The following is a 23,597-nucleotide window of genomic DNA, read 5'->3' as shown; positions in this document are numbered from 1 at the left end:
TGGATTTGGTCCAGATGATATGCAGTAAGTCAGCACCATTATCACCTTACAGGGAGGCTTAATGAATACGACACCGCTGCATATGGTTGTTGTGTTCCTCTGTCATTGTACACTTACAGTGCATTTCTCCTCTCATCACTCCTGGAAAGCTCTTCCACATATTCCTTGAGGTCAGCTTGAAGTTCCTCATATGTTCCCACCATTTGGTTGAAATTGCTGGAGAGGAGACAGCAGGGGGCAAAACCATAATAAAAATGCAATTTCAATGTTTTTATTCACAGATGTAGATACAGCAATGACTTTGGTAAAGAAAAATTCACGCTACTACACACATACACAGCGCTTAGTGGAGACTTTCATGTTTGCCTCTCGTCTGAATGTGACTTTTTTTTTTCTACACCTTACCATGTGCCTCCTACTCCTAATCCTACCCATTCGTGCCAGACAAAACCATTAAACCATAAAAAACATTAAAAAATGCAATTTCAGGGTTTTTGTTAACAAATGTAGACACAGCAATGCCTTTAGTAAAGGTCCTTCCCCTAATCCTACCCATCTGGGCCAGCATTTGGGTTTGCTAACTGTCTGCATTGGTTGCAATGTTCTTGTTTTGTCTATACATAACCACGTGCACATGTGACATAACAGGAACGCAATCTTCCCATCAGATACAGAAGGAAGTGTGAACATAATATGTACCTAAACATAATATGTAGATGCTGAAGTCCACTGCGAAGAGGCAGCATGTGACGACTTGGGATGAGAATGTGTTGTGTTATGACTGTGAGTTATATTATTGTCAGTGGGTGTTAAATGGTGTTTATTATTATTATAATTATTAGGTTGTTTGTGCCTGTCTCAGTCTGTGCACCTGTCCTCTGTGCTGTAGTGCAGGTCTTGTGAGAAGACAGCACGCACCAGCGCATGTTTGGACAGAACTGGACATGTGGCTCCGACTTTTCCCCATTTGTTAACATTGGGAAAGAGACCTCCTTAAATCACTGGATAATTTTTTTGAGACATGTTGACTTTTGAACGGATTTTTTTATAGCCATTATTAAAAACATTAAGTCCTAAAGACGTAAAATGCGCTATTTCCCGATTCAAGATCAATCAATCATGTCTCCAGACATAAAATGAATGCGCATCGGACCCACAGGACTCTACCGTGTAAATGCACATGTAACTCTAAGAATTTCTGACACAGCACAGGCTTCTTACTGGCTGTAGTAATAGATATTTTTTGCTGTAATTCATCATTTTTTAATCACAATTCATAATTTTTAACATTTTACAACACATCCATACGCTGTTGGCTATAAAGCCTGTAATATGGACGTTATACCGTGTCTATATCAGAGGCCATATATACAGTCTGCGGTCTGTATTCAAACAACCAGTTATCAGTGAGCAGCGCGGAGCACTAGTGACAGTTACTGAAAGTTACTGAACATAGTATTTTTTAAAGTTGAGCTGTGTAATAAATAACGGGGCAATATTACAAGGCACCACCTTTTATTACCTTTTTATGGGCACAACACGTTCCGATTCTGTTAATTTGATTTCTCCGTTCAAGATTATGATATGATTCCTAGATGAGTTGTATGTATATGTGTGTGAGTGTGTGTGTGTGTGTGTGTGTAAAGAGAGATAGATATACTTTTATCTGATAATCACGTAAATATTGAAACCGACAGCACCGCTAGCGTTATACTGCAGATTAGCTGCTGTTGCTAATAAACTAAGCTACTACACTCAGGTCATCTGTGTGAGCGAGCCAGTGAGTCAGAGTCAATGCTCGCGTTCACTCGGCTGCATTCGGCTATTGTTAATCACTTCTACGCATGCTCTATGGGCCAGTAGATCCAGGTATTTTACACTTTTCTAAACCCGGAAAAAGAGTTTTCTCTGCTTCATGCGCCACTGAGCTTGAGCAGCTCTCATAGGAATGAATGAGGCCCCGCCCCCACGGCTGTATCCAGACTTCCTTACAATACATTCATGCTCTGGCCCAGAAAGACTTTTCCCCATTTTGCTTAACACTGGGAAAGAGACATCCTTAAATCACTGGATATTTTTTTTGAGACATATTGACTTTTCATTTTTATTCATTATTAAAACATTAAGTCCTTAAGACATTAAAGCTGCCAATATAGAGGTATTTCTCCAGACATAAAATGAACTTGCATTGAACCTGTGGGACTCCACTGCATGCATGTACATGTAACTCTTGGAGTACCTGACACAGCACAGGCTTTGTGCCGGCCGTAGTAATGGATATTTTTGAATCATAATTCATAATTTTTTACCATTTTACAACCTATCCATACACTATTGGCTGTAAAGCCTGTAATATGGACGCCTTACCATGTCTGTATCACAGACTATATATACAGTCTGCGGTCTGTATTCAAAGAAACGGTTATCAGTAAGCAGCACGGAGCTCTAGTGGCAGTTATTAAATGCTACTGAACGTAGTATTCACTTAAAGTTGAGCTGTGTAATAATACACGGGGAGTCACAGCCCCTGTCTCTCATTCCTCTCCTGTCACACTGCTGACTGCTCTGCTGGTAACGACTCCTCTGCCTGGCCTCGTCTATCCTCCTGCCTGCTCCCCATCGGTGCCTCTGCCTTCGCGGACTGCGGACCCCCCGCCTGCCTCCGACCACTCCTCTGCTCTCTCCCCGTCGGCACCTCCGCACGAACAGCCGGCTCTTCGGGCCACGGAGCTTCCTCCTCGTCGTCATCGGCTGAAGTAAGCTACTTCTCTTCCCCTCGTCTGAGCCCCAGAGACTGTGTGAGGGCTTTCAGCCCGAAGAACGAACTTTATTTTGTGTTTATTCTGTCTGCTCCGTACCTTGTTTGCTGTGGGGAAAATAAAGGTCATTACCAACCACACCCGTTTCATGGGGCAATGTTACAGGGCACAACCTTTTATTATATTTTTGTGGGAGCAACACATTTTGATTCTGTTCATTTAAATTCTCCGGTCGTGATTACGGAATGATTCCCTGATAAATTGTATATGTATTTAGGTGTGTGTGTGTATAGAGATATACCATTATCTGATTATCATTTAAATATTAAAACCGACAGCACCGCTGTCATTATACCGCCGATTAGCTGCTGTTGCTAATGAGCTTCGCTACTATCAGAGGAATGCTCGTGAACAAGCGCTGTCCGCTTCGAGCATTCGGGTCATCTGTAAGCGAGCCAGTGAGTGGAAGTCAGTGCCCGGGTACACTCGGCTGCACTCGGCCATATTCGGCTGTTGTTCACTTCTACGCATGCTCCATGGGTCAGTAGATTTGTTTAACACTTTTCTAAACCTGGAAAAGCTTTCTGCTTCATACGCTGAGCAGCTGTCATTGAAATGAGGCCCCGCCCCCGTGGTGGTTTAACCTCCAGATTCGCAAATTGAAACAAACATCGCGAAAATTTGAAAGACATTGGCGTTCGACCAAACTGGAAGAGTCCCGTTTAGTCTGGCTGGACAGTCTTAAAGTCTATAAGAAGGCCCTCCGCCATGCCAGGGCAAACTATTATTCATCACTAATTGAGGAAAACAAAAACAATCCCAGGTTTCTTTTCAACACTGTAGCCAGGCTGACTCAGAGTCACAGCTCTATAGAGCCCTGTATTCCTTCAGCCCTAAGCAGTGACGACTTTATGAATATCTTTAATAATAAAATCATAACTATTCGAGATAAAATCCATCACCTCTTACCCTCAACTGACCTGACCCCGGACTCAGATAGCCTGATTATGGCAGCAAGACCCGAAAGTTATCTAGACCATTTCTCCCCCATTGACCTTCATCAACTCTATACTTTGGTTTCTGCATCTAAGCCATCAACATGCCTGCTAGACCCCATCCCAACTAAGCTCCTTAAGGAAGTTTTACCTTTATTAGACAACTTTTTATTAGATATAATCAACGCGTCTTTATTGACAGGTTATGTACCCCAGTCTTTTAAAGTAGCTGTCATTAAACCTCTTCTAAAGAAGCCCACTCTCGATCCTGAGATTTTAGCTAACTATAGACCGATATCTAATCTCCCCTTTATTTCTAAAATCCTTGAGAGAGTGGTTGCTCATCAGCTCTGTGACTTTCTCGAGACAACAGTTTATTCGAGGACTTTCAGTCAGGCTTTAGAGTTCATCATAGCACAGAGACGGCACTAGTAAAAATTAATAACGACTTATTTATCGCTTCTGGACACAGGTCTGGTCTCTGTTTTAATCCTATTAGATCTCAGTGCTGCATTTGACACCATTGACCATCAAATCTTACTGCACAGACTTGAATCCTCAATGGGCCTTAAAGGAACGTCACTAGCCTGGTTTAGGTCATACTTATCAGATCGTTCCCAATTTGTTCACATCAATGATCAACCCTCCGCACATACAAAGGTCTGCTTTGGAGTGCCACAAGGTTCGGTGCTCGGACCAATCCTTTTCACTTTATATATGCTTCCGCTAGGCAACATAATTAGAAAACATTCCTTAAATTTCCATTGTTATGCTGATGATACATGAATTATATCTATCTATGAAACCAGATGAAACTGATCAGCTATCTAGACTTCAAACATGTCTTAAGGATGTAAAAGCCTGGATGAGCCGTAATTTCCTGATGTTGAATTCAGACAAAACTGAAGTTACTGTTCTTGGCCCAAAACACCTCAGAAGCTCCTTTTCCAACAATGTAATTTCTCTAGATGGCATTACCTTGGCCTCTAGCACAACTGTAAGGAACCTCGGAGTTTATTTGACCAGGATTTATCCTTTGCCTCCCATATAAAACAAACTTCAAGGACGGCTTTCTTTCACTTGCGTAACATCGCAAAATTAGACATATCCTATCACAAACAGATGCTGAAAAATTAGTACATGCATTTGTCACCTCTAGGCTGGATTACTGTAATTCCCTATTATTTGGTTGCCCAAACAAATCTCTTAGGTCTCTCCAACTGGTGCAGAACGCTGCTGCTCGTGTTTTAACGGGAAGCAAGAAAAGGGATCATATTTCTCCTGTTTTAGCTTCTTTGCACTGGCTCCCTGTGAAATCCAGGATTGAATTTAAAATCCTCCTCCTTACTTATAAAGCTCTAAATGGTCAGGCTCCATCCTATCTGTCACAGCTCATAGTTCCTTACCAACCCTCAAGATCACTGCATCTGAAAACGCAGGGGTTACTTGTGGTTCCCAAAATTTCCAAAAGTAGGTTAGGAACCAGAGCCTTCAGCTACCACGCCTCTCTCCTATGGAACCATCTTCCATTTTCAGGTCAGGGAGGCAGACACCGTTTCAACTTTTTTTAAGGGTAGACTTAAGACCTTCCTCTTTGATAAAGCTTATAATTAGGGCTGGCTCAGGCTGCCTGGACCAGCCCATAGTTAGGGCTGACATAGGTTTAACCTGCGGGGGACTTCCTCTGATACGCTGAGCTCCTTTCCTTCTCTCAATGCTACCATCAGAAATCATGCATGTCTGTTTACTGCATTGCCATGTGCAAGCTTAACTTAGCTCTGTGATAGCCATGTGGTACTTCCTCACCACCTGGGGCTCGCTGATTACAGAGCCTGGGTCTGCTGAACTGCACTACGCTAATCCCGTTGCCTCTCGGGAGCGTTCCTGCTCCCTTGTTTCCTAGTTTCCCTGGATCCTGGCCGTAACCTTGACTGTGCCTGACCGTGGTGATAGCTGTGCTGATGCTGCGACCCTGCCTTTGGTTGTGGCTGTACTGATTCTGTGCCCCCCGCTCGCCCTGATCGTGGTCTGGTCCTGGTTGCGCCGATGCTGTGATCTTGCCTTTGGACAACTCCCTTTCACATATGCATGAGACTGTTATCATCTCTATCAACATCATCATAGAGAGCAATTACTAATTTCACACCTACCATTATTGTAATATGACATGCATCTGTTTCTATTGTTCTGTGCCCCCCTTCCTCTCTCCCCCTCTCCCCTCTCTTTCTCTTTCCTTTTTGCCATGATTGTATTTCACTTGCTATTTACTGACATCTATTGCTCGTCTGTCCGTCCTGGAAGAGGGATCCTCACTATCCTCTACCGCCTTCTTCCTGAGGTTTCTTCCTCTTTTTTTCCCCGTTACAGGGGTTCTTTTTGGGGAGTTTTTCCTTGGGTGATGTGAGGGTCTAAGGGCAGAGGGATGTCGTACACTGTAAAGCCCTCTGAGGCAAACCTTGTTTTGTGATAATGGGCTATATAAATAAAACTGACTTGACTTGACTTGGTTGTATCCAGATTGATAATAGATCCATGGAGATTTCACGCCGCAGCCTTCTTCCTGGCTTCCAATGTGATCGCTGTTTTTGAGTGTTTTAGTTCGCTATAGTGCCCTCTGAGCATTTGTAACAAATCGTAAATAGTTTTTCTGGGTAGGGAGTTAGGTAGCCTAATATTGTCTTATTTGTTTTCATTCTAGGTGAGTTTAAAAGTAAGATGCTTTTGTGTATTGTGTTAAGCCTCCCCCTGATGCCTATTTAATTTTTGAGAGAAATTAAACAATTGAGGATTACTATTTTGTTTTCTGGGTCATCATTTGGGAGAAATGAAGGTGGTTATTTTGTGTTATGTCAGGTATCCCCTAAGCCAGACATAGCATAAATTGGGGGCTCCTCTGGAAATTTCGTCCATTTTCGTTTTTGGTCGAGTAGCTTTGTGAATTTTTTTCCGTATTTTTTTTCTGTCATATTTCTGGTGGGCACTCTGATCGTAAACTGGCACTATGGAGTTTGACTTGCACAGTTTTGTCAGACATCCCATGTTTCAGCAATATGATAAATGTAGAAAGTTGATTTAGTGTTCATTTTGTGTAACGTCAGGTATTCCCTAGGTCGGGCGTAACAACTGCCGGATGGCTTTTACATATATTGCATGTATTGATGTATATCTGTTGCATTTGTCATATTCACCTTTATATGTCACTCCTTTTTGTCACATTATTTCACTAATAATAAGAAAGGGAATTCAAAAAAATGTGTTGTGGGATCACCAAAAACTGAAATTTAGCCAAAGCTAATTGCTTTATATATCAGAGGAAATCAATGACTGGGATGCGATTTATTTATTTGTATTTTTTTTCATCTTGACCCTCCTAGAAGCTATAAATATTTTTCCGAATCAGTCACCCCCTCCTCTGATAAAGTACAGACCCTTAGAGGGTTTGGGTCATGTTAGGGGTGTGTGGACACTGGAGGATGGTCACAGTGGGCACAGACCCCGCAGCCCCCCACCCTCTCTCTGGTTTTCCAACTCCAGGGGCCCCTGGCTTGACTTTCAGCCGCCTGGCTCTGTCCCACAGCCCATCAGCAGCCTCAATACAAGACAAAGTGAGCCAGGCCTTACTCTGGTCTGTTTCCATCCTGGAGCCCAGGCTCCCTCCACCTCACTGTGAGTCTCCTCAGCTGGGAGGAGAGCAAACAGCAGAGACTTTCCTTCAGTTAGTGGCGGTAGCAGCTCGAATACAGCCAGTGAAACACCAACTCCCTGAGTTAGACCCAGCGCTGTCCCTGTCCACCAGCCTTTACTGGATTAACCAGTTAGCTCTGGCTGAATTTAAATTGCTGCACTAGGTCCGTCTCTGCCTCTGCAGAGATGCAGGCAGCTTCTTTTATAGTGAAAGCAGTCTCACATAAGCCTGGAGTGAGGCAGACAGGAACTGCACTGTAGCAGCCAGTTAACAGGAGCAACTGCTGGGTCACAAGCAAATTAATTAATTACACAAATCAAAATCAGGTTCAGCTTGTGGCTCGATTTTTAATTTCCAATTTTTTATCTGAGCATAAAATCCAAAGTATGAAAAACGAACCATTGTTTGTTTTTTGGTATCTGATTTGCATTTTAAATTAAAAATCAATAGAACAAATGTTACAGTGTGGTGTCCCACATTATTCACCACAGGCTGTTGGTTCTTTAAGAGGCAGAGTTCAGAGTTGACAAGGGGATTCTGGGAAATGCAATTTTGGGGAGTATTGTTGCGCAGTTTTAGCTTTTACCAGCAGATGATTGGTGATCATCGATTTGGCATGCCAAAACAAACTCCCAATCATCTGTTGCTGCAGTTCTGAAGTGAAAGTAAATGGACTCAACTCAACTCAGTATCTTTGTCTCGTCCTTCCTGTACATCACAACACAGTTTCTTTTGCTCTGTTATATTTTGATATTAAAATTTTCACTTTCTGAATTTTGTGTTTCACATAAACAGATATTTTCATAATAAACTGGTGCAAAAAAAACAAACCCCTACCAGAATGCAGAGAATGAAAGCGAAACATATTGCCAGGCTTTTTCACTTTAGCTCTTAACCTCTCTGGCAAAAAGTGTTTTTAAATGACAGTTTTTCTAATAGAAAAAAAAATCTTGCCAACAGTTTACCCACATTGATATCACATGAAGTTACAATCATAATCAGTTGATGTAGAGATGCTGTGATTACAGGCCTTCACTCTCCTTTATCTCTATGAATAATACATAGCAGTTATTGAAAAAACAGTTTATGACTTTGGAAATGTACTTATTTACTTTTGTAGAGTTTGTGCTATTCCTTAAATGCCACCTTTTATCAGGTATTCAAGCAACATTTAACTAAAGGGTCTTGTATATGGGTCCATCTGTACATAATAGCATGCTTAAAAAAAATGCAGCTACTCACTCTCTGTCCACCACCAGGCAGTGTGTGTCATCCTCATTAGAGATGATGTTGGCTGAGCGAACATCCTCACTGTCAACATACATGCACAGTTCAGTCAAACAAACAACACAAACCCAGAAGTACACAGTACAGTATACATAGTATACTGCAGTGTGATGTTGCATGCCTCTGTCAGCCCAGTGTGAGTTCAGATAAATGTGATGATGCGTGTGGCACAGTATGCTCTGTATCTGATGAAGAGAGCTTTCACTTCCTGTCTCATAAGTATCGCAATACTGCAACACAATTTACAGTTGTAACCTGAAAATTAAACTATTAATAAACTGTTAATTCTTCGTATTTTCGATTTGCCTGACTCAAACTAGATATGCAAAATTATGTCCCATGTCTCCTTTGATTCTATAGACACATTCCGATGAATTCATTAGCCATACGTTAGCCTACTTTAAAACCATGTTTTTATATGTATGGATTTGACTCGCTTTCATTTATGCGTTTCGTAGTGTAATGTATGTGTGGTGCTGTGTGCCTGTGGTTCTGCACTTTGTTGTCAGCTTTCTGTGAAGCTGCTGTTTGTACCTGATGAGAGCTTTTTCTCCAAAGTAGTCTCCAATCCCCAATGTCTTTATTTCCTGTGGTTCAGTCACCCCCTCTTTGCTTTGAGTGACTTTGACCTACAGATAGGAAAGATTAGAAGGAGACACAGTAACAGCTATTGTTTGTATTGTCACAGTGCTGTCTGTTGTTTTATCATTTGAATCTAAAACTGAGAAAATAATTTTGTAACTGTCAGACTTACTTTAAGTCACTCTGAATACAGGCTTTGAATTATTTCCTGAAATGTAGTTCCTCTGTCTGTCCGTCCATCCTATCTATCTATCTAGTGTATATATTCGAAACTTAATGTCATCTAAGAATTTTATATTTGCACTCATGCCCCTTTTTATTGCAACTGCTGCAAAATGATTTCCCTCCCTCAGGTCTAAGGTTATGATACCCCTATATCACAAAGCAAGTTATTGAGGGCAGATATTGAAGGCTGGCAATCCACAGCCATCCTTCCCTCTGCTTTCTTGTGGCCTTGCCATAAGTATGTTTTATTTAAGAAGCTGAGGAGTAAATCTGTTATTTAGTGCTATATTTGTTAAATCTATTTTTGTATACTTGCTTGTATTCTTATTTATTACCTTTTCTTCATTAAACAGACAGCCTGTTCAAGAGGAGATTTTGGGGAAATGAGTTAAGCATGCTGTTTCAGATTAGAAGTCCACAAGATTTTTCATTTGAGAATGTTTTACAACAGAAATGAAATTACTATGTGTAAATATTCACATTCCTCTTGACCTCTTTATAGGTCAGTTTTTGTTTTTTTATGGTCTTCAGAGATGATCATGTGAGCTTGCCTTGATGGTGAGCTACTCATGGCATAGTCCCCTCCTTCCAAAATGTATATGTGTAAAGTGTGTAGCCTAAATTCAATATTCAATAGTGATCCTTGGTAAGCTATGTTTAGGCAGTTGGACTAATTCAAATTACCAATTTACAGATAATCTGCAGATATTTTTGTAAACATTCTGTTATTGTTATTTAAAAAAAAAAAATCATATCAGTGGCTTACTTTTTAGTCTGTTTTGCTGCATGTATGCAAAGAATGTGCTCCGAACCATGTGTAAGCAGATTATGGTATGTGCAGATTTTCATTGTGTTACCAGCAGTGATTTACATCTTACATATCTAGGTAATCACAGTGGGACTCTTTGCCCAGGGCTGGCAGGTCTGCAAGAACTCAGACTGAAAAAAGGCCTTGTGGTTTAATCTATCTACACCTAACTCCAACCTGCTTTGTTCAGGTTCCAACCAAATGTTTGCTTTCCATTGAGAAAATATGAAGGTTTTGAGAAGGCAAGTTTGATAAGATTGTGCAGATATCTCACCTCCCCTTTTACAATAATAAAGAAGGTGTTCCCTTCTTCGCCCTCTCGAATGATATAATCGCCTTTCTCAAAATGGTCCTGAAAAATAAAAGGTCACTCAGTTCTCTCACTTAGTTACAATCCCAAATGATTTAGTCAGAACTTCATGCTATATGGAACCAGTGAAAAAATGTTAAGATACTATGCCAAAATGATGGTGAAGTGGAAATACTCACCACTTCAAGACAATCAACAACCTTGGCGAGTTTCTCCTCAGGCAGTCCTTGGAGCAAAGACACACTGAAAGAGAAACAAATACACATAGTCATTTGGGATCGATCATATAGAGCGAACTGAAAAAAATTGTAATTTTTTTGTGGTGAATTTCTATAAAACAAGTTGAAAATGTAAAAAAAAAACCTTGACCTGGGTTTCTACCTGATAATTATTAATGATTTTTATACCATGCAGTATTTTTTATTGATGTAACAATGATAGTTATACAATTAAATGATTGTCATTATGAAATTATGAAATTTTAAAAATTCAATTCAGTTCTATCTATAAAGCCTACAAACTGTAATTTGTCTCTGTGCTTGGATCCTCACAGTGGATAGCTGCCAATAAAAAACATTTATTTAGGAAAAAAACTGTTTAAACTTAAAAAATTGACAGAATTATCCAAATCAATGAGTTTGTGTTTGCACATGTTATTAAACATAGACTATGTTTATGACAATGTGTATGACAATGTGTATGGCATTGGCTTGAAATATACAAACTTGGTATCCTTAAATATTACCAGCAGTTTTTACTGCATGGAGAATTTTAATACAGCCTGTCGTGTTGTCTTTGCAGCTTTTACCCTCACCTGATCATTTCTTTATTAATTCCATCCATCCATCCATCCATCCATCCATCCATCCATCCATCCGCCTATTTGAGGTCACAGGGGCAGCAGGTCTAGCAAAGCACTCCCTCTTCACAGAAACACTTTTGTAGTGATTTGGAATTTGCACTCGTTAAAGTAAAAGGGGCACCATTCTCCATTTAAGAGAAAATAAATTTTAAATTTTAAAAGCTTCAACACATTATCACTTTAATCAATCTCACAATCTGTACCGTTTATCCTGTATACATTGATCTTGTTTCTCTCATGAAATAATCCACAGACAATGACTTGGCGATAAATGAAACCTTTTATTTATTTTGTAAGAATGATGATTAAATAGAGGAAGGGATATTGCATATAAAGTTAAACAAGTGAAAGGGAACCAAGGTAAGGTAGCCTTTATTCAGGTGATGTAAATCATTAATTATGGATGATAGTGGGTTGAAATATGTGACCGTATAGATTGGGAATACTCGCTGAATAGTAAACTGAAATTTAGCAATTTGGTTACAACATTGCTATATGACATCAACTCTGATCAATAGAAGATGTTATTTCGCCTACTTTTTTTTTTTTTTAACCTGTCCTGTTCGGCAGCTTAGGCATGCAGTATGAGAGGTCTGGATGCCTTGAGGTGCCAAAACAGATTTGCTCTGCAAAGGAGGAGTCTGACATACTTCTTCCTGTTGCAGTCTGTACTGAGATTTATTGGCAAGGCTACCGGACAGCACAACATTAGAGTGGATAGGGAGAGAGAAAAAAGAGAGGTTGGGGGACACAGAGGGGAGGGGAAGACACAAGAGACAACAAAAACAACAGCAACAATAACAACAACAACGACAATGAAAACGATGACAACAATGCTAACTACAATAATGACAGCTGCAAGTATTTACAACAGTATTAATGGTGGAAGCAGGCAGGAAATGAGTAAAAAAAAGAGGAAAAGAAAAAATAAATAAATAAGTAAGTAATTAGAGAAAAAAAATTAAAATAAAATAGAATAAAGTAAATAAATAAAAAAAATAAACAAACAAACAAAAGACCCCCCCTCCCCCCCCCAAAAAAAACAGACTGCATAAATACTTACCCAACATAACCTTGACATTGATAACATCCATATTTGTAACTGTTGTACGTGTGTGATTGTATAACAGTTGTGTGCTGTGTGTGTGCTGTGTGTGTGTGTGTGTGTGCTGTGTGTGTGTGTGTGTGTGTCTGTGTGTGTGTGTGTGTGTGTGTGAGGGTTTGTCATTGGATGTGGTTTGTAGTTGACGGGGGGGGCCGTAACAACACCCCCCAAACTCCTAGGGGCAAGCAGGCCAAGACCCAACAGCCCCCCTAAACATGACAGACCCAACACCACGTGCCCCAGAGACAGCCACGCGCCCCACCCAAGGGGGAACAAGCAAGGGAACACAGGTCCCTCTGTGGGGGAAGCCCACAGAGGGAGAGGAGGCCCCCGGGACCAGCCCAAGGGGCCACCAACCCCGGCACGATCTGTGCCCACAGCCACAGGGCCCCACCAACCCGAGACCCGCCCCGACCCCCGGCGGGGAGCCCACCACACACCAGAGAGGCCAGAGTCCCCCCAACCCTCGGCCCCAACGGGGCGGGCCACGGCCCACCATGACGACCCAGCCCACCGCCCCTGCGCCAACCCATATACCCTGTGGAAAGACGGCGGGGGCCCCAGCGCCCCCACCCCACCCCAGCCAGGGGCGAAACCCCAGGGAGACCGGGAGAGCAGGCCCCCAGCCCAGCCAGAAGCCAATCCCTCCACAGGCGCAGTGTCCAGACCATCCCAGAGCTACCCAAACCCCCGGCAGGGCAACCGCCACACAGCAGCAGGGCCCAAGCAACCACTCAGCCCAGTCCCGCACAGAGAGGCCGACCACCAACCCAGAGCCACCGGCGACACCCCCGCAGCAGAACTGACGCCACTACCCCAGACCACAGACCCCTGTCCAGCCCTGCAGGGCCAGGGACAGAGGCTGTGGGAGACCCCCACCCCGCCCCCGCCGACCCCCCGTCCAACATGGATGCAGGGTGTATGCATGTGAAGGTGTGTGTATTTAGATATTTGTTATAAGATGTGTGAGTGACTACGGTGCAATTTAAAATTGGGGGGAATGGCCAGGGCATGGGCGCCCACCGCTGGCAGATGGTGGAGTCTCCCAAATGCCCCACCCGCCCCCATGCCCTCAGTGTCTCCTGTGCAATTAAAATTAAGGCGGTGCAATGACCAGAGCAGGGAGGGGGGCCAGGCCGCCATAACGCAGCCCCAGCCCCCACCCACTGGCCCCGCCCCTCAAGGCCCTAGTGTCTTATGAGGTGCGATGTAATGGGATAGGGGGTCGACAAGGAGGTAAAGTGGGGGCTGTCCTCATGTGGCCAGCTTCCTGACTGGCTCTGAAACTTACCCCCATCACTGTCCCCCCCTGGCCAACAGCGTGTCAGGCCTACCGGCCCAGGGGCTGCACCAACACCCAAGGGAGCCACCAGAGGACCCGAGACGGAGGCCCACCACCCATGCGGGAGCAGGCCAGGAGGACACCAACCCCCCGTGCACGGCAAGCCCCCAGCCAGGGGCCCGGAGCCGGGACATCATGGACCCACCCACGCCCGGGCGGCCAGCCCAACCAAGCAGGGGGCCCCCCACCCCCAGACACCCAACATGCCCCCCCACCCCCATCCCCATCCCTCGGAGCACCCGGAGGCACGCCTGTCCCGAGATGCCACAGCAGGCACCGACCCGCCCCCCAGGGCCGGGCCCGGGCAGGCACGGCCCCCCTGCCGGGGGACAGCACGGGCCCCAGGCCACCAGGCCCCAAAGCCCCAGACCCACCCGCACCAGCGAAGCAGCCCAGGCAGAGCCCAAGGGCCACCAACCCCCAGCCCCCAGAGCACCCCCCACACTGAGGAGGCAGAGGCCCACGCACCCCCCACCGGGTACCTGCGGCAACCGGAATCCACCGCCACCAGCCCAGAAGTCAGGGCGGCGAAGCCCTGACCCCCAGCGACACTATGTAATGAAGTTAATTATTAAGGTCCAGATATGTTCAAATTCTGTGAGTAGATTTTTTTGTACAGGCAGACATTTTCTCCATGGAGATGTGATCTCATAGAAGATTTTTATATTGAGTTATAGTTAGATTCTTTTTGGATTTCCAATTCATGAGGATAGTTTTCTTGGCAATGCTTAGAGCTGCAAGGAGCATGTAGGATTTGTTAGTGTCCATATTGATGTTAGTAAGATCACCTAGCAAACAAAGTGAGGGGGAGGCAGGGATGGGGTGCCCTAGACATGTCGATAGGTCTTCACAAATCTTTTGCCAAAAAATGTTGACCGGTGTACAAAGCCAAACAGCATGCATATACGTATCTAATGGGCCACCCGTGCAGTTCAAACAGACGTTTCTATGTGTAAGGCCCATCTTGAACATCCTTTGTCCTGTGTAGTGTGTTCTGTGGAGAACCTTGTACTGTATGAGTTGTAAGTTGGCGCTTTGGGTCATTTTGAAGGTATTTGAACAAATTTGCATCCAAAAATTTGGGTCTGTGTTGATGGATAAATCTTTCTCCCATTTGGAGATTGGAAGAGAGACTGTTAGATCTGTTTTAAATAATAATAAATGAGAGCTTTAGAAAATCTGTTATTATTTGTGGCAACTCTAAGTTCAATTGGCTAAGGTTAAGCCTTGCCTGAATTATGGATTTAAGTTGAAGATATTCCAGAAATTTGTTCTTGTTAATACCATATAGTGCTACCAGCTCATTAAATGGAATGAAGTTACTGCCTTGGAGGATATGCTCCAGATGTCTTATCCCTTTATTGTACCATGTTGTGAAGTTTATTGTTTTTTTATTTTGCAGGATATCAGGATTGTTCCAGATGAGCGTATGTCTGCATGGCATGGGTGAAGACCTATTTATTTTAAGAAATTCCCACCAGGCTGTCAGAGAAGTGCTAATATTAATGCTCTTAAAGCAGCTATGTCCTTTGATAATGGGACTGATAAATGGCAGGTCAGCGATTTGGGTTTCTTTACAAAATGTCTGTTCAATATCTAACCATGCTTGATCTAGTGGACTTTTTGTAATCCATTTTAAGATATATTGTAGTCTATTGGTAAGGTAGTAATTATAAAAATCTGGTAGCTCCAAACCACCGTGATCTTCAGCCTTTTGAAGAGTTTTTAAACTTATACGTGGTGGTTTAGTTTTCCATAGAAATTTGGAAATGCTCGAGTCTAATGATTTGAACCAAAAAAAATGGTCCTGCCAAAAATAAATTATACCTTCTAAATGGTTCCATCTCAACCCCCCCTGGTTGAGATGGAACCATTGAGAAGGTATAATTTATTTTTGGCAGGACCATCATTTTAACTGTTCCCATAAGCGATATGGGCAGATTCCTCCACCGAGTGAGATCATCCTCTATTGTTTTAAGTAGGGGAATGTGATTTAGCCGTGTCAGGTCAGACAGCCTGGCGGAAATGTTGATACCTAAGTATCTAATGTTTCCCGATTGTAGTGGGGCGGTTGACCCACTCTTGAAGTTAGAGTTTATAGGTAGGAATGTCGATTTGTTCCAATTAATAGAATAGTCTGAAATAGAAGAAAATTGAAGAAAAAAGTGCTGTTGTCTCAGAGAGAGAGGCTTGTGCATTTTGAAGGAAAAGTAGTACATCATCAACATAAAGGCTTATCTTATGGTTCAACATTTGCTGTTCGAATCCCTTTGATATTATTATTTTGCTGAATTGCAGCTGCGAGTGGTTCGATAAATATGGCAAAAAGGGATGGAGACAGTGGGCAACCCTGCCTGGTGCCCCTTTGGAGATTGAAGCTTGGAGAAGTTTGGTCATTTGTTCTGACACAAGCACTGGGTGAACTGTATAATATTTTGATCCAGAATAGAAAGTTGTCTCCGAACCCAAATTTTTGTAATGCAGCAAAGAGAAATTTCCAATTCACCCGGTCAAAAGCTTTTTCAGCATCTAATGAGACTATTATGGCTTCCTTATTCTGAATATTACAGTAGTCTATTAAATTGATTAGTCTGTGTGTGTTATTTGTAGAGTGTCTGCCCTTGATAAACCCCATTTGGTCAGGATGTATTATGTGAGGTGTTATTTTTTCAATTCTTCTAGCCAGCGCTTTGCAAATGATTTTTAAATCTGCATTTATAAGTGATATAGGATGATAGCTAGATGGGAGTAATGGGTCTTTATCTGGTTTAAGGAGGAGGCTAATGTTTGCACGGTTCATGTTAGGGAGGAGTATGGAAGTTTCCTTAATTTCGGCAACCATTCTGTTGAAAATTGGTGCGAGCATTGGCCAGAATTCTTTGTAGAATTCTGCCGGAAAACCATCGGGTCCTGGGGCTTTCTTGTTCGGCATATGCTGGAGGGCTTCATGAAGTTCCTCTATTGAAATAGGTGACTCCAAAGCCATGATCTGTTCATTATTTAATTGTGGTAGTTCAACTGCACTTAAAAAAGCATTTGCTAGAGTTTGATGGATTCATTTGTGATGAATACAAGTTTTTGTAAAAATCCCTAAATGTGTTATTTATTTCTTCTGGGACACGGGTTGTTTTCCCAGCAGAGTTCTTTATTGAGGAACTTGTTACTTTTTCTTTATTCTGTTTTAGTTGGTTTGCTAAGAGTTTACTGGATTTGTTGCTGTGTTCAAAGTTCTCCAGGTGTAATCGCTGTAGCTGAAATTGTGTTTTTCTGTCAAGTAATTCGTTTAGTTTCAGTTTTAATTTTCTCAATTCACTTCACAAATGTTTATCTTGGGAGGCGGCATGAGCTGTCTCCAAAGCTTTAATTTGCTGTTCTAATTCTATTTCCAGAGCTTTCTCCTTTTTTTTTTTGTATGCGGAGTAAGAAATTATTTTACCTCGCATGACTGCTTTTGCCGCCTCCCAAAGAACACATGAGATGTCAGGCAGGTCATTTGTTTCAGAGAATATTGTCCACTCTTTTTTAAAGAATTTAATAATCTGGGTCCTTAAGCAATGATGATATTAATGATGATATTATTATTATTATTATTATTATTATATTATTAATGATATTAAATTTCCAATGTCTAGATGGTGGTGTGACTGTTTTCTTAGTGATTGTCAGAGTGACTGGAGCGTGGTCGCTGATGGTGATAGGGTGAATCTGTGTGTCAGAGATGTCCATCATAATTGAGTTACTTGTTAAAAAGTAGTCTAAATGGGAATAAGAGTGGTGGACTGGTGAGAAGACGGTGTATTCTTTGAGCGTGGGGTGACAACAGCACCAAGCATCGCAGAGACCACAATCACTCATGTATTGTTTTATTATATCACTTGACTGCCAGTGGCGGTAACTACCTGCTCTGCTAAGTCTGTCTAATTCTGGATTGAGTACCAAGTTGAAGTCCCCTCCCACAATAAGTGTTGTGTCTGAGTGTGCTGAAAGTGCAGTGAAAAAGCTGTGGAAGAAGGAGGGGTCATCAACATTTGGACCATATATATTGGCAATGCTTAACTCTGTATTATGTGTCGATATATTGATTATTATAAATCGTCCTTCTGGGTCAGTGGTAGTGTTATTGCAAGTGAAATTAATTTTTTTACTAATTAAAATAGCTACGCCTCTTTGTTTGGTATTATAGCTAGCTAAGTATGTGTGAGGAAACTGTGATGAACTAAGTTTATGATGTCCTACTTTGGATGTGTGAGTCTTCTGCAGTAGAACAATGTCTGCCTGAAGGTTATTAAGGTGTTCAAAAATTTTGAGTTGTTTTTCATGTGATCCAACTCCACGCACATTCCAAGTGACAAACCGTAACGTGTTCATATCTAAACTAACTTATTGAGTGTAAATTGTAATTTAAATAAGTGGAGGTGTGCGTGTGTATGTGTGTGTGCATGTGTGTGTGTGTGTGTGTTAGATGTGTGCAGCTGCCTTTCTGAGGAACCTGCATAAACAAGTTGTTGTATATTTGTTTTCTTGTATGTGTGCGTGTGTATGTCTGTGACAACTTTATCTTTGTAAAATATGTAGTTGGACTGAGCATCATTGAAACACGATGGATTTAAGCATAAGTGGTGACACATTACAACAACTACAACAGGAAATAAAACAAACAGAACAGGTAACACAAATATACAGATTAACAGTCTGGAAGGAAAACAGTACATTATGAGACGTGCACTGTGATTTTAGTTAATAAAGGCCCAAAAGGAAATTAGTGGAGGAATTGTTCTGTGTTCTGTATTACCTTACTCGGAGACTACCTTTAAGTGTGGTAGAGGACGTGCATTCAGTAGAGCCAAGGAGTGACTTCTGGATCACGGAACAGCTGTCCATTAACGTAGAGTTTGTCCACAGTGATGATAGCCCGGGATCCTCCGTCGATAAATTTTTCTCTGATTGGGAACAGGCATCTGCGGCGCTCCAGGATTTCCTTGGGGAATTGATCGTTCACGCTGAAGTCCGTTCCTCTCAGCTCCCTGCCTCGGCTCTTCACCAGATCCTTTTGCTTGAAGTGTTCAAACTTCGCAACAATGGGTCTCGGGCGCCGGCCGTCTGGTCTCTTCCCTCCAAGGTGGTGGATCCGATGGAAGGTGATGTTCTTCACAGTGTCCGTTGGGAGTTTCAGTTGTTTCTGGAGAAACTCCTTGATGGACGCTTCGGGATATTTCGCCTAATTTTGCTGACTTGAACAGACTTCTCCGAGGAAGTCCAGGTCGTCGCTTCGCTCCAGTGGAGGCCTGCTGCGCGTCTTCCAGACAAGGTGACCCACTGAAAGGCGGCGGTGGTAGGGCTGATGGAGTCAGTGTGCGGCGGTCTTTAACTGGCCTCGGTGTTCGCCTCAGCGAACCAGTAAAAGTCTTTAAACAAAGTCTTTGAGGGCAAGCGACGGATGCTGACAGTTTGTACAGCAGGTGTTGCTTCTAGATCCGTGGCAGAGTTGATGGCTGATCGAAGAAGGTCCTTTTTCAATTAAACTCGCAAAAATATTCAAAAGTAGTCTTGCTGGCCTGACGAAGTTACTTTAGACTATTACCTCGAGCCTATTTGAAGTGAAATATATGGTGTTTAGAAAAACGTCAAAGAAACTAAAAAAGAAGAAGAGGCTTCGAAAAACTTAAAGTTCAGCAAAGCTCTGATGAGCAGTCGCGGCTCCTTTTGTAAAAATTTTAGAACAAAGGGAAAGGTACGAGCGAGGATACATGGGAGGCGTCGCGGTAAAAGGAAAAGTAGAAAAGTAAGAAGCGCTGAGCTGAGAGATCACTAAGATTTATCTCTGAATTTGGGGTTCGAATGGAAGGCGGGGTAGCGAACTTTCGTGCCAAGCAATCGTACATCTGGCATTAGTTTCTAAAAGATTTAATGTAATTTAGGGGACATTTATTTCTCTGTACTTTATCACGAATTACGCGATCTAACCTGTTGTGTGTAAAGTCACATCACCACTATAGTCTCATCACAGTAATTTCAAATACATGTTAGGAGACCTAAAGGCAATTTATAAAATAACACATGACTCTGAAGATCCTTGGCTCATTTCTGTTAAATGACCACAAATAACATAAAATTATCCCATGGATTCAAATGAACAATGAACAATTCATCTACAATGAATGCAAAATAAGATATAACTACAAAGTTGGTTACGAGATTACTGATAAGTAAGGCCACAAGATGGCAGTATGGCTCCATCACAAAAAGGGAATGAAACATGCTTTTACCTAACTCATTCAAATTAAATGATAAAAGAATGGGAGTTGGTCCAACTGATTTATCAAAGCACAGAGACAAACTCTTACCTACAAAGAGAAAGATTAGGGAATTAAGTTAAACTTAACTCACAACCTTGGTTCAAGTGATTCCGTCAGATGTTATGCACACAAGAATGCGTAATGAATTTACAACATGTCCTGCCTGTCTCAGCAGGGGGAAAATGAGGTACTGAGAGTGGAGGACTTCTGTTTGTTTGTATGGATTGGGACAGAAAGGGAGAGACAGAGAAAGAGTGTGTGTGTGAGGGACAAGTATACAGGGGGTTAAATTTCAGGATGAAGATCATCATCTACTCCTGTTGTCCTTCCCAAATTCTCGGTAGAAGTTTGTCTCCAGTCCTTCACTCCAAACTTCAGTCCTTGTGTCAAGGAGAGGTGATGAACAACTGTTACTTTGCATGCCTAAGTGACCCCAGGAAGTCATTTAGATGTCTTACATCCTGTTATGTACTAGATGAGGCCTCAGGAATGCCTGTCTCTCACAGCATCTTGCAATGTAAAGTGTCAAGTACTGACACTTTTTGTGGCTTAAAAGCAGAACGTGTTTGCAGATGTCCACAGGGAGTCTCAGTAAAGTTAATTAAGAGCCCTCCTTTAAATGCTCTTGGTTCGTAAAACAGTGTCTCTTGACATGTCACCCACTTGCATAGGAGGAGTCGAGCTCTGGAGTTTTCCCAAAGGGGAAAATGAAAAGACCATGCCAAGGCAGTCTACTACCATTTCCAGCTCCTTCTGGGGGACTCTGAGACGTTCCCAGGGCCAGATGAGACATGTTATCCTTTCAGTGTGTTCTGGGTCTGCCTCCTACCAGTTTGACGTGCCTAGAACACCTCTAACGGGAGGTGCGCAGGAGGATCCTGATCTGATGCCCGAACCACCTCCACTGTCCCCTTTTGACGTGAAGGAGCAGCAGCTCTACACCAAGCTAAATTCAAATGTCTGAGCTCCTCACCCGATCTCTACAGCTAAGCCCAGACACCCTATGGAGAACACTCATTTCAGCCGCTTGTATCCGCAATCTAATTTTTTCGCTCACTACCCAGAGCTCATGACCATAGGTGAGGGTCGGAACATTTTCTTCAGTTTGTCCGGGGTCGGGTTGTGGGGGCAGCAGCCTAAGCAGGGAAGCCTGGACTTCCCACTCCCCGGCCACTTCGTCCAGCTCTTCCCGGGGGATCCTGGGGTGTTCCCAGGCCAGCTGAGAGACATAGTCTCTCCAGCGTGTCCTGGGTCTTCCATGGGGTCTCCTACTGGTGGGACATGACGTGCCCTGAAAACCTCACCAGGGAGGCATCCGGGAGGCATCGTAATTAGATGCCTGAGCCACCTCATCTTGCTCTTCTTAACGCGGAGGAGCAGCGGCTCTACTCTGACAACCGAGCTTCTCACCCTATCTCTAAGGGAGAGCCCAGCGACCCAACGGAGGAAGCACATTTCGGCCGCTTGTACCCCAGATCTTGTTCTTTCGGTCACTACCCAAAGCTCGTGACAACCCAAAGCTCCGCATTACTGCAGACGCTGCACCAATCCACCCACTTGGGGCAGGATCTCCTCCCCGATCTGGAGAGGGCACTTCACCCTTTTCCGGCTTAGAATCATGGCCTCGTATTTGGAGGTGCTGATTCTCATCCCATAGACAAACTAGTAAATCAAAAGTTTTGCCTTTCAGCTCAGCTTCCTCTTCACCATGACAGTCTGACACAGTACCAGCATAGCTGCATAACTATTTATTTATTTATCCTTTATTTAGCAAGGAAGGTCCCATTGAGATACAAAATCTTCAAGAAAGTACTGGTCAAGATGGCAGCATCATCAATTACAACAGTACGAGAAAAAAAGCCTATGTCATATAATAAAACACATACATTACATAATAGCAACACAAATGAAGATAGTGAGAGAAAAAGGGATATACAAGCCATGCCAGTGACATCCATACACGTTAGACCCAGGTCAAGGGCTATGTCAGGCAGTAACATGTGTCCCTCAAGGCAGTTAAATGACCTTAAAAAATGTTCAAGGGAGGGAGAGTTGCTAAGGTAAGAACAATTTGGAGCCCATTTAGCCCATTCTAACTTGTCCAACCTGTGTGGTGTCGCTCTGTCCATGCTTTCGGTGTATGAACATGATGCCAAAAGCCACCTTCCATGTCCAACCGTACACATGTGCATGAAATACTGAAGGACAGCGTCAAGTAATAATGCTGCCAGTAACCATATAGTATAAGGAGTGCAATTGCGCTTATAGGGTGGAAGATGGGAAGGTGGATGGGTACAAACTAACCAACCTTCGTGCAGGAATTTGGCGTTTGCTTCCTGTGTAGATGTCTGTGTGTATGGTGTGTGTATGTGTGTGTGTGTTTCTACACTACCACCACACTACCACTTTACATAATCCTCTGTGTTTATTTATTTTTATATATTTATTTAACAGGGACATAGCATAACAATGAACATCAGTATAGCACAACTGCTAATTTACATCTGTACTCCTTTGGCAGGTAACAAACAGAAGAAATAAGAAGAGAAAGAAAAGAAAAAGAACAAAGCGACTTTGTTGCCTAATCCCAACCATCATGACAGGTCTTGGCTGTTGTGTAAACACCAGGACCATGCTGCTTTTTGCATGCTGTGAGATCATGGTAACGGGCTGCGTCATCACATCATGACGTCATCCCACCATGTACATTTGTTAGCACTGCCCTAACAGCATCCCTGCATGTAAACAACTGACGTGGAAAGATAACTAACATTGTCATACATAGACGCAGAGGGTCTGACAGAATGGAACCACGTGACAAGTTCGGAGGGAGAACATGTTGGCTCTTTCCATTCCCAGGGTGCATAAGAAGAGAAGGAAGTTCTATCAAGCTCTGCCTGGGTTGTGTGAACTTAGATTTCTGTCAAGCGCCGATTATTATCCACTATATTTTGTTGTTTGCTAATGCTGCCTTTTTAAATGTATATATGTTAACTCTGGTCCTCTGCCCCTCTGTAGGGTTTCCTGGTGGCAGCCAGAGGGTGCACAAGGGACAGTTGCATGTGGTGTAGCACCTGGGTTTGTAGTGTGGTGGTAACTGGGTGTGGTCAAATTGGATTGAGTGCTCCATTGTGGTTGTATACTGTGCCATCAAGCCATATGTCCACATATTTTTAAGAAGTGACTTTTTCAATACATGTACCATTGAGTGTCAAAATAGTGGGACAAGGTGTCTTTGAAGAAGTAAATGTCATATTAAATTTGGTCTTTTTTTAAAATTTAGCAGCTGCAGAGATTGACAGGCATCCTGAGCTCTATGGCTTGATACAAAAAGGGTGCCG

The 23,597-nt window shown here is 42.8% G+C and overlaps 1 protein-coding gene across 3 annotated transcripts in view; it reads right to left on the bottom strand.

Moving 5' to 3' along the window:
* The window catches only part of prkg2l (protein kinase cGMP-dependent 2, like), an 81,139-nt gene that overhangs the window by 19,878 nt on the left and 37,664 nt on the right, over nt 1-23,597 (bottom strand). For all 3 annotated transcript variants that reach the window (XM_088086809.1, XM_042501930.2, XM_088086810.1), the window contains 5 exons: nt 10,831-10,894; nt 10,616-10,693; nt 9,261-9,355; nt 8,682-8,750; nt 118-216 (listed from right to left, as the gene is read on the bottom strand). In XM_088086809.1, the coding sequence (XP_087942935.1) occupies nt 118-216; nt 8,682-8,750; nt 9,261-9,355; nt 10,616-10,693; nt 10,831-10,894 (405 nt within the window). The remainder of the gene's footprint in view (nt 1-117; nt 217-8,681; nt 8,751-9,260; nt 9,356-10,615; nt 10,694-10,830; nt 10,895-23,597) is intronic.

Source organism: Plectropomus leopardus, chromosome 13 (genome assembly GCF_026936395.1).
Source record: "Plectropomus leopardus strain MGB_pleo_1.0 chromosome 13, ASM2693639v1, whole genome shotgun sequence".
Lineage (NCBI taxonomy): Eukaryota > Metazoa > Chordata > Actinopteri > Perciformes > Serranidae > Plectropomus > Plectropomus leopardus.
Note: the sequence above shows the minus strand (reverse complement) of the source record. Positions and strands in the feature narration are given on the sequence as shown.